General features: G+C 35.4%; 1 protein-coding gene and 1 pseudogene across 3 annotated transcripts; one reads left to right on the top strand and one right to left on the bottom strand.

The window, feature by feature from the left end:
- Positions 1–2389: 2389 nt before the first annotated feature.
- LOC120194149 lies at positions 2390–6654 on the bottom strand. 3 transcript variants are annotated; one of them, XM_039196539.1, is made up of 10 exons: positions 6516–6654; positions 6367–6417; positions 4557–4673; positions 4033–4458; positions 3514–3947; positions 3385–3409; positions 3168–3227; positions 2996–3085; positions 2818–2928; positions 2390–2752 (listed from the first exon to the last, which is right to left on the bottom strand). In XM_039196539.1, the coding sequence occupies exons 1-10, from the start codon at positions 6561–6563 to the stop codon at positions 2444–2446; spliced, it is 1671 nt and encodes a 556-aa protein (XP_039052470.1). In that variant the 5' UTR covers positions 6564–6654; the 3' UTR covers positions 2390–2443. The 3 variants fall into 3 exon arrangements, with proteins under 3 accessions (XP_039052470.1, XP_039052468.1, XP_039052469.1); XM_039196537.1 differs by having other exon boundaries at positions 3310–3409; positions 6516–6650; XM_039196538.1 differs by having other exon boundaries at positions 3310–3409; positions 6519–6650.
- LOC120194289 lies at positions 6562–11700 on the top strand (annotated as a pseudogene).
- Positions 11701–11989: the final 289 nt, after the last annotated feature.

Genomic DNA, 11989 nt, shown 5'->3' with positions numbered 1-11989 from the left:
AAATTTATTAAATCATACTGTCGTAACCGGTTTTCGTCCGGGCACGAATTTTTTTACTTGGCGGGAAAAGTGATGTTTAATAAATGGTTTTTTTTAATATAATTTGGGAGTCGCCATCGGCCTTTTGGGTTAGGTAGGTCGAATACCTAAAAATTATCTTTTAAAAGAGTTTTAAGAAAACATCAGTTAAAAGATGAACTGATCTGCGTTTATAACCAAAAATTCGTTCTTTTTAATAATAAAAAGGGATTTTTGGTCAGTTACGTTTAGGGAAGGATTAGCACCCCTACAACGCCCAAAATTGGTACTTTTTAATTATAAATTGTCTCTATTATTAAAAATTCAAAATATATTTAATTTATAATCCTATTTAATTCAAATATTTTTAAGAAAATATATTAAACATAAATAAGATATTTACTTATTTAGAAATATCATAAAAGAACTTCTAGGTGCCTTAAGACAGCTTTTTTCTTCGATATTAATAAATATTATAATAATTTAAATAAAATTAAATTATAAATTTTTTATAATATTTAATTTTAAAATACCAGAATAGGACATCCAGTTGTATTAAGACTGCCATTTTCTTTGATATTGGAAAATAAATAAATATTAAAATATGATAAAAAAAATAATTTATGTAAAATCAAATTAAGATTTAATATAAATTATTATTTATTATATATATTTATATGACTATATAATAATAATAAATATAATATTTAAATATAAACAAGTAAAATTAAAACATAAATAAACAATAATAAAAATAAAATTAGAACTATATATTTAAAAGCAGTAAAACTTTATAATAAATGAAAATATTTAAAATTAGTGACTAAATTATAATCTAATAAAATTAAATACCTAATTCGTAAGTAATTATTTAAAATTACAGGGATTAAACATGCTATTCTCCTTATTTATTAATTTGGTGACTAAAATAAAATTATATAAAATTCATATATCAAATTAAAATAAATTGAAATATGTTGTTCGGGGTTTAAAATATCAATTATTAAAATTAAAGGACTAAATATGATATTTATCCTAAAATATTATTTTAATATAAAGGACTAAAATAAATAAAATTAAAATTAAAGAACCGAATTAAAAGGATTATATATTGATTTAGTGACTAAAATTTAAGGATTACAAATTAGGATGGCTGCGGAAAGGGTTTAACTTTTAGTTAATTACGGACAGACCCCTCCTCAAAACGGCGTCGTTTGGGGAGGGCTATTTAAGCCCCTAACCGGCTGGCCCGAAGGGCAAGCTCTCATTTCTCTCATTTTCTTCCTCTCTCTAAACCGAGAGAGTTTAAACTCTCTCGCTTCTCTCTAGCTTCCCTCATCGGAGGGAAGCCGGCTACCGGGCGGCAGCCGTCTGCCGCCGTAATCCCCACCGCCGGCCGCCGTTTCCGGTGGTTGGAAAACGCCAAAATTTCCTAAACCCTATATCCAAGTACCCTAAACCCGATTTCACCCTTATTTTATCCTAAAAAGTTATGGATTTTCCTAGATCTAAGAAAAATACCTTCGGTATTTTTGGTTCTCAGGTGTTGTTTGGGGTTCTCCAGTAAGGTAAACTCTTCCTTCTCTCTTCTCGGTTTGATTGCTGGTTGTTGTGAGTTGGTCTCTATTTTTTTTTTGTATATTTGCTCTCTGTTTGGTTGTTCTGTGGTTGTTGGTTGCCTCTGTTTCTCTTTGTAGGTTCGGTGGTGGCTTTATAGCCATCACCAGCGCTTGTCTCAGACCGGGTAAAAGAGTGGAGTTTGGTGAGTCATCGAGCTATGTGGTGACTCACCCCATAGCTGCGACGTGGACGGCTGTGTTGGGATCTCTGGAAGTTTCTGTTGGCGTCGTGGCAGCAGAAGTTGAGGTTGGCGAACGGCGGCCGCGTGGTCCCTAGGGTATCATTACCCTAGGGTTTGTTCTGGATGAGTGTGGGCCGTTGGATCTCTCAGATCCAACGGCTGTGATGCTGAGGCGGTTAGGGTTAGATGATACAAACCCTAAATTGGGTTTAGGGTTTTCTGATGGATTTGGACCAATTTGGGTCATCAGGACCCATTTGTAATTGGGCTCTGACTTGTGTAATTTGGGCCTGTAATATAATAAAATTAATAATATTAATAATAATATTAATAATAATAATAATAAAAAACCAAATGTAAAAAAAAACTAGTGTCTTCACATACTTTCTGAATTATTCAATCTCATCATTTCATTATATAAAAATAACGCTGACAGATATTATGAAGATGACAAATTGACAATTATATTTCTGTCGGCCTATCGCTGTAATTCAGAAAGAAAAATCAAGTCGATCTTTGTAAATTGATTTTGTCTTCATCTTATTTCAGCTGTTTTGTTCATTTTCTCTTTAAATTTCATGTTTTATTTGATGCAAAACAAAGGAAAAATGGGAACAATGTTGTTTATATGGACAACAGATACTGGAATTCAAAGTCATATGGTATTTTCTCGACGGTGATGGATACCTTGCCGCTGTTGTGGCTCCTGAAGCAGTCCACCATGGATTTCCTCAGTGAGCCAGACGTTGGCAACTGCTGACAAACCCACTGGACCAACGAGTTCATATCAACTGAAAAATCATACATGTTCCGAAGCAGAAGCTCAGGGAGTGCAATCTTTTTTGTGTTGGTCACCGCTATTGAGGCTTGCAGGTATTCCAGTTTTGATTTCTCCAGCTCAGCTGCAACTCCATCAGCCGTGTATATTCTCACCTGCCAATGAAGTTTGTTTGAGGGTCTGGTAGATTTCAATTGTAAGATTAATTAGCTAGACTTACCGCTGGAGAAGATCGAGTTCCGCAGCTCAGAGCAAATGTGACATTTGGATCCATAAGCTGGAGTTCATAAAGTTTGCGGACAATGGCTTCTTGATCTTCCTTGTCACCCTTCTGATAAGCATCATACTTTTAAGTTCGGATAAGTTGGAGAAACAGAAGCAGAACAGTTTTTGCGTACCTCTTTCGTGTTTGAAGGTGCTGGTTTCCTCAAAATATAGTGCTCCATTGCTTGAGCACTTATCGTGTTGCCTCCAACGTTGAGAGTTGCCTGAAACTCATGCCAAAAGTTTGATATCCATCAAGTTTCCAATTCCCTACAGAACAAACTGGGAAAATAATTTGGAAAGTACCTTGTTCATCAGTGTCAAAAACTTTTCTGGGGAATTAGGCACACCGTATTGGAGATATCCCTGCAGTAGTAAAACCAACCAGTAGATATATAAAATGAGGGGAAAGAGAAGAAAGAAAAGTGAATTATTTTCCATACTATACATGCATGATACAGGCATTGTACATGTTGATCCAGAATGCTAATTTTTGCTGGTAAGTTAACCATCTCAGGTCTACCTTCTGGAGATTGCTCATCAGGACCCTGCAGATGGAAAACAGAGAATTAAACAGACATTGCCCTTCGTTACTCTCTTGCAGAAGGACTAAATGCAATTCTGTTTGTTCATAAAAAGTACTACATCAGACCTTAGCTTTTTAAGTAAAGGAACAGAACTTGAAATGCATTTGGGGTCCATAGGGCTTGAAGCAAATATGACCAGGTTCTTGTAAGGGCCAATGTCCCTTGGGATAGATTCTTCCATATCGAAGATACCATACGGGTCTTGTTGCCTTGATTCCTTCTGTGACCCAACGCTTAACTTCGGATTCAGAGTACCTTCTACCCTAAAGCTTCTCGAGCTTAAGGGAGTGCCCATGAACCTTGTAATAGGGCCTGATTTCTCCAGTTCCATTGCTCTTGACGTTCTAAGTAGCCTAACAAAAATGAAGTTCAAACATTTCATGATATTCTCCGATACCTTGTTCGGATGCCAATTCTGGCTGTTCTCTTCCGAAAGCAGTGTACTAGATAGGGATTTCGGCGGCAGGTCCCAATTCGACTCCGGGATACGTTCCCTTATCTGAACAAAACAGAAGTTCATGATATACAAAATGTAATTCAAAAACCTTCATAGTAGGCTTGTCAGGGATCAAAGGAGGCTTTACCTTGGGAGATGGATGTCGAGGGTCTCGCAAAGGCGAAGCTGCCTTCAACAAACTACTTTTCCTCGGAACCCTGTCTTGAAATTTAACCTCTCCCTGGAACTGGTTTTCTTTCTGATCGGAAAGCAATCTGGAGTCCATTCTCTCGTTCAAACTGAAGTCACTAAGAGTATAATCGCCTTTGATAGCTTTGCTAATGAAATGCAGTGCCTTTGTATCAAAAACCACCTTTTCCTGAACACCTTGATTAATGGGGCTTGGGTTACCATGAAGGTAACTCATCAGACTCCCAGGCTGCCATTGTTTCGATCTTGCTTCCTTGGTGACTTCCTTTTCCTGCTTCAGACAGAGTTGAAGTTGGCTTATTTGGGCTTCTAAACGAGCTATCTCACCCTCAACAATAGCCAGCTCTGCCAACAGCTCCTTCGTCTGCAGAATTTCAAGCCAGATGAACAACGGATTACTCAGCTGTTTATCAAATATGCCCTCAAAACATGCATGCAGGGAGAAGAGAAAGCAAGGGTTACCTTTGGAGGGAGAAAGTTGGGAATAGAGATGGAAGAGCCAGCCTGTTGATGATGCACTCGTGTCAGAATCTCATGCATATTTTCTTCTTGATTTAGCATTCTCTGAAGCATGGAGACCTATACAAATACAAGAGGAAAAAAACATCAACATGATCAGTCCAATGCATATTTTTTAGTTGCGCCAACCGAAAGAAAACTTTATCGAAACAAGAAGGAATGTGTGTATCTTTAACTTTAAATCATGACATGCCACATAATTTGCCTAACCACCAGACACACCATTGATTACAATATATATATGAATCATTTGCAGAGCTTTAAAGTGACTCAAAAAGCCATTTCATCTTAAAAAAATTATGGGCCACAAGAAAAGGTCTAAAAGAGGTAGAGAAGAGATGATCCTCGCATATTGCTGCCTCTTCCGGGAGCAGGGACAAAGCCATTACCAGTTGTGTATTAATTGCCAGGCAGATGGGTTTTGCCATACATACTGAAATGTAGTAATCAATGTGTATGTACGTAGTGTTTCTCGTGTTATCTTTGATAGTCATATAAATTTTGTATCTTAAACACGAAAGTGACGTGTTTTAATTATATAATGTCATATTTATTATATTGCTTTCGTATTTTATTTATGATAAACCATTTTGTTAGTCACTATATTTTAATTTGTGTATTGATTATATCATTGAATATTAAAATATTTTAATTTTAGCCCTAAACTTTAGACATTAATTTTTTCATTAGAATATTAAATTGTTAATGGCGTGATACGTGACCGTTTCTTTCCCATTTTCTTGTAAAAAAATCATCAACTTTTTTTTATCGTTGTTAGTCAATTATCATATGTCGTTATTTGTGATAAGACTAATGCCAAAATGTTCTACTTGTATTTCCTATTCTCGGATTATTTTTTCATGAAACCTATTCAAAATCAATGTAAAATCATCTAAAAGTTTGACGTTCTAAAGCTATGATCTCCTTTGACGATTGTTCAATCATACTAGTTTATCGAGTTCTATTATTCATCTTCTCGAATAATATTTTTCATTGTTCAATTTTTTGAACAAACATCTCAAAAATGAAAATTGATGACTTTTATATGTTTAATGAGTTTTTAAGAGATTTTAGAAAAATCTAAATTGATATAACGGTGGAGGATGATAAGAAGAGTTTATCGATACTTAGGATGATAGTAAAAGACGTCAAAGAATGATAATTTTTTTAGTGTTAAAAGGGATGAAAAAACTCTAATTTTAATAAAGAATACGATTAGATAAAACTATTTTTTAGCTTCGATCCTAGTACATGTCAGTATCAAGTCAAATGATAAAAAAAAACAATGTCAAAAGTTTAGCGTTAAAATTAAAACTTTTTAAATTACAAGGAAAATATGATAATTTAGTCATTCATTTATTAGGTATGCCATTTTTATTTGGAAGTTTTGCAAAAATAGCAAATGTACGCAACGTCCACATTGTTGCGTCTAACAGTTTTTTTAGGAGAAACAAGTGATAATGGCTACACCAAACCCTTTGAGTACCTAATAAGAAACTCATCATCGAGTTCCCGGGGAGAACTAGAAGTTGAAAAGCGAGAAATAAATAAACCATGATTAATCTGAGATGCATATGAACGAGTTTTTAAATCACACTCCCTTGAGTCAGGGAATCCACGTTTTGCAGTGCACTATCAGTAATGATCAATTTATTGCAATTAAACATACATTTATTGGGATGGATGTGCGTCTTTTAAACATGGATGATGGATCATAATCATTTATTTGTACACTTGCAGATAAATCACATACCTCTCTTTCAAGTGCCTCTTTCTTTTGCTGTCCACTAAGCTTCTTTTTCCTCTAACATGAATCACCGGGCAAAAGGAAAAGATCAGACTCCAAGAGAAGCAATATTAGGCCAAAACAATGAAACGAGGCATTACAAAAGCCAAACTTACAACCTCCAAGGATATGTTATTAACAGACTGGTCTGGTTGGGTGGCCATGAATACAGAATACCTTGTTCGATTCAACCCCAGCAATCAATCCCTTGAAGAAACATTAAATAACAGAAAGTTTGACGTTCTCAAGCTGTGGGAATATAGGAGGGAAAGAAACTGTGCAGGTAAAGATGAAGTGGAGCTTTTAGAGAGAGGTTGACGTATTCTTATTTGAAGAATTGAAACAGTGGGAATATAAGACCGAAGCTTAGACCCAAAGAAAGAGTGGCTGTGGTTGGTGGTTGACGTATTCTTATTTGAAGAATTGAAACAGTGGGAATATAGGGGGAAAATAAACTGTGCAGGTAAAGATGAAGTGGAGCTTTCAGGGAGAGGTTGAATTCTGGAATTGGGCTAACCGTCTCAGTTGTGAGTAGGACGTCATGCAGCTTCCAGAACTTCACAAAAGAAAAGAAAAGCAGTAAGTGGTCTTTCGATTTTTTCACTTGCTTTAACGTAGCTTGCAATCGTGGTCTTTTCAGGATTGCTTTGCGGTTGTACCTTGAAATTGAGAATTCTGAACCCTGGATGGCGACATCTTTTAAATGGAAAAACTTATTAAAGACTAATGAATGCATTTATACTATTTTTTCAGAGTTTTTATTAAATTTATCGAATTTACGATAAATAATAAAAGAATGGAGCTTTAGTGAAGTCAGCGTGCTCATAGTTTTGACATGTGGCGATTCTTCAAGTCCTAAAACTCAAACAAAACCCTCACTTGAAGCTACTGCTGCTCCGGGGCATGCCTCCTCTGCATCATTACTCAGTGTGGTCAATTTCTCTTCCATTTGAATTTCTGAGATTTCCCAGGGTTTTTATATCATCCATTTCCAGTTCTAAGATGCTAACTCGTTGTTTTCGCTCTCTTTCACTTATTCCACCAAACTTAATTCCCAATACGATGTCCCATTACATACCCAAACCCCAAAACATCCCTTCTCATAGAATCACAGCATTTTTTACTTCTGTACCAAACACTGCACCTTTTCTAGGTAACCCTGTTTCTCCTTTGTGCTACTCTATATTCTGTTTACCCCACTACCCAGTGACCATAAGTGATTCATTTGGTGTTTGATTGTAGTGGGTTGTTTTTCCTGTTGATAAAATGGGAAAAGCTTGCATTTTTTTTCATTGCCTTTTGCTGTCTCAAATATTCGTCAGCAGTCTTAAATTCGTTTTGGTTCCTCGGTTAGGGCTAGATCATACATACGGGAACTGTACTGTGATAATTTCTATGGTATTGTGTGGAGACCATTAATGGGATATTCCAATTAAGCTTACTTGGTATTCTTGCAAATTATATTCCAAGGCATAATGAAGTTCAGTAAAATTGCCTTTGAATTAGTTAGAATGACATATTTGCGTACATGTTCTTCATTGCAGTGAGATGTGTGGCAACTGTTGTTGATCCAGCTGCTAGGTTTGATGAGATGATAATTGGACCGCAGCTTAAGTATTACTTCCTAGGCGGGAAAGGAGGCGTGGGGAAAACAAGCTGTGCTGCTTCCCTTGCTGTAAAATTTGCAGACCATGGCCACCCTACCATTGCCATCTCAACTGATCCTGCTAAGTGACTCTTTTGCCCAGGTATCAATATATGTTTCTGTTTTTTTTAGCTCTATACAGAAAATGGTCAATAATGGAAGTTAGTTTATGGGACCCTTCTTCAACAATCTGCTTTGTTCATTATCTCTAGGATTTGGCTGGAGGGAATCTTGTTCCTATCGATGGACTGAATTCTCCTTTGTTGGCCCTTGAGGTATGTATGGTTTAAGGTTGAATTTTTTCACATTAGCTCATCATGTGATGCAAATTTTTAAACCTTAGCACTATAACAGATAAATCCAGACAAAGCTAAAGAGGAATTTCAATCTGCAAGTCAAAAGATTGGTGGGAGTGCTGTCAAAGATTTTTATGAATAACATGGGCATTGGGATGCTTGATGATCAGGTGGATACAAGCAGGGTTTTAAATAGTGGGACGCAAACGCTATAGCGCCCGCTATTTCGCAGTCGCGCCACAGTCCGAAACCGCTATTGATGAATGGATACTAGATTCAGGTTGATAGTGGTCCATCGCACCCGCAATTTAACAGATAACGGCGAAAAGCGCCGATCACGATCACAGAATGCTATAAGCGTTATTCTACTGTTACTATAAAAAATAACTTAAGAAAGATGATTTTTTTGTGTTCATCATTGTCAAACCTCGTTTTTTCTTTCTTTTTAAATCTCAGTTTTTGATACATACATGTAGATTCAAAAAGAAAAAATAAATGAAAAAGTAAAAAAGAAAAACAAAACTTTATCTGTTTTGTGGATCTCGTTGAAGTGGAAATTGCTGGTATCATAAACTTTAGGTGCTTAAGTCTCTCTTCTAAGCTAGAACAAGTCATGGATTTGGAGTTTTTTTGGCTGTTGATTATCTCAAAACCTTAAGAAAGTAAGGTAGGAAGAAATGAGGAGACAACATAGAACTCCATCGAGAAGAGAATTAGAGAATTTCTAGATTTTTCTTCTGTGTTATTAAAGTATATGTTGATTTTTTAATTAAAAAAAATTAGACTACGTGGGTCGTTCCGCACACACTCAGGCATTTTTTCATTTTTTGTTTTTTTTAAAGTAAGTTTTAAAATATATTTTAAAAGTATATATTAATTTGCTACTCCTCCCATTTTTTAGAATTTTAATCCTTAGTTTAGAATGTAATTTAATTTAGTCCTAATTTTAGTAATTTAAATAGTAATATATTCACAATGTTATCATTAATTAATTATTTTATCCTATTACCGGATTTTTAAAATCTTCTATTTAGTTAAACTATATATTATATATGTGTGTGTAATTTTTGCTTAGAAAGCATTCTAAAAATCATTAAAAAATGATTCTTTATGGCTATAATTATAATTATTATATTTTAAGATAAGTTGTGCGAAATTTAAAATAATTTACGACCGCGGCACCCGCAGTAACCTCGATAATATCCGTTATATCTACAATCAAGATCAAACGTGACGTGACCGAAAACGAAGCCGCGAATACTATTTAAATCCCTAGATACAAGTCTTGCACACTATCAGTCGATTGCATTACATTTAGAAGCCGTGACTATCATTCTGACGAACGGAATAATGGTCAAGGAAATGGACTTGTGTCATAGCGATGATTTGATTTACACTTTTGCTTTTAGTTTTCTATTCTAACCAAGATTTTGAGAGTGGACTTTGTTTTGGTTCCTGAAGTAGATTAAAGAAAAGAAAAAGTAAAGCCCTTTCGCTTCCTTTAAAGCAATTTAAAGATTACGAAAGATATTGAAACATTTGTTAGCTTTCGCTTCCTTTAAAGCAATTTAAAGATTACGAAAGATATTGAAACATTTGTTAGCTTCCTGGGGGGGGGCATTCTGGTCCATGTATAGTCCCCTTGTACCTAGTTCTGATCCATTTTGCCTTTTTTTTTTTCAATTTTGTTTGAGATTTGTTCATTGATTGCTGTACCTTACATTTTTTTGTTACTACTTCATAGTTGGGGCCTTGGGGGATCTAAAACTAGGAGAGCTATTGGATACGCCTCCGGCAGGTTTAGATGAAGCTATAGCAATTTCCAAGGCATGTACATTATTTGATCCGTTTCCAATTACTTCTAGTTTTTTATTCTTACCTTCATTTGAGACCTTTTTTATCCTAAACCTGCAGCTGCTTTGTAGGTGATGCTATTTGTTGAATCGCCACAGTACAGTATGTTTAGCAGGATAGTGATTGATACTGCACCCACGGTCAGTGGTCTCTTAATTGCTTTCGATATTTAGCATGCTCAACTGAATTTGAAGTTTGTACATTGCTAGATTTTTTATTCAGTATTTTACAGGGCCATACACTTCGGTTTTTGTCCTTGCCTGACTTCTTGGATGCATCAATTGGGAAAATTATGAAGGTATAAAATGACACTTTTGCTTGGAAGTTCCAGTACAGTTATTCTGAACTCATTACTATATGGATCCCAATCAAATCAGTTTATCTTTTCACTTTGCTATAATTTACGAGTATTGTAAAGATCGTACATGTAATATAACAAACTTCTGATATATTTTATAAAACCGTCTTTTGATCAGTTCAAAAAGAAAATAGCTTCAGCAACTTCAGCCATAAAATCTGTTATTGGAAAAGCAGAAGAACGGCAGGATGTGGTAAGCTCAAATGTCTCTTTGGAACGATTTGGTATGTATTTAAATTCTAACCATGCTTTTCTGGTATACGTAGCCTGACAAACTACAGCTAATGAGGAAGAGGATGATAAAAGTGCGAGACCTTTTCCGGGATTCCAATACCACTGAGTTTGTTATAGTAACCATACCATCGGTAACACCTTGAGTTCACCTTCTTGTCGACATGATGTAACTTTTGATGTCTATCCTACCTTTCCCTGTATCTAGTGATCAATGAAAATTTCTACTAGTGTTCTTTATTCGTGCTGATTAGATAATAAAATATTTGCTTAGCTCGTTGACGAAGTAATGTACTTGTATCTAAGTTGGAATATGGTTAGCAAGACTCCGACTACCATTTGAATTGTAGAACTACTAAAAATGCATATATATATATATACATTATTCTCCAAAACACTTAAAAACTACCTCTATGCTGGCTGGCTTTATCAAAGCCAAAACCAAGTAGAATGAAGTTTAATTTTAAATTGCTCAATGTGTTGTTTGATCTCTAATTGGTTCATTAATGCAGGTAATGGCAGTCAATGAGTCGTCTAGGCTGCATGCATCTTTGAGGAAAGAATTTGTACCAGTTCACAAGCTTTTCGTTAATCAGATTTTACCTCCATCTGTATCCGATTGCAAGTTTTGCACTACGAAAAGGAAGGTAATATATGTCTCTCTCTTCTTCTTCTTCAGCTTTGTATGCGAAGTTGGTGGTCCAGTATCATGTGTAAAAGCTGTGCATTTAGCTGAAATCTGTGTTTACAGGAGCAAATGCGTGCCATTGAGATGATCCGCAATGACCCAGAACTTGCCAACTTGAGGATAATTGAAGCACCTCTAGTTGATTTAGAGATACGAGGTGTTCCAGCTCTTAAGTTTATGGGTAATATCGTTTGGGCATGAATTTATTTTTGTTTGTTTGCTGCTATTTACTGACCTACTGTAATACTATATTCAAAATCAATCCCAACCCTCGCTTGTTTGTTTAATTATCCAAGTTAATACCGTGATGGCGTGGCGGAAAGCAATAGAAATTCAATAAAAAATTCGAAATATGCCAATTCCCAGGGTTTCTGGTTAGTGTATCAATTACCCCCATTTACCATTATAATCATATTAAAAAGAAAAAATAACCTCAGTGACAAAAAATGTCTTATAATATACGGTTTTAACCAACTTTTTTTGGATTCGCCAAAATGACCAACTAAATCGCAATGCGA

This window comes from Hibiscus syriacus, unplaced genomic scaffold (assembly GCF_006381635.1).
Source record: "Hibiscus syriacus cultivar Baekdansim isolate YM2019G1 unplaced genomic scaffold, ASM638163v2 tig00116997_pilon, whole genome shotgun sequence".
In the NCBI taxonomy this organism is placed as follows: Eukaryota; Viridiplantae; Streptophyta; class Magnoliopsida; order Malvales; family Malvaceae; genus Hibiscus; species Hibiscus syriacus.
The sequence above is the reverse complement of the archived record's forward strand: the minus strand, read 5'-3'. Positions and strand labels throughout refer to the sequence as shown.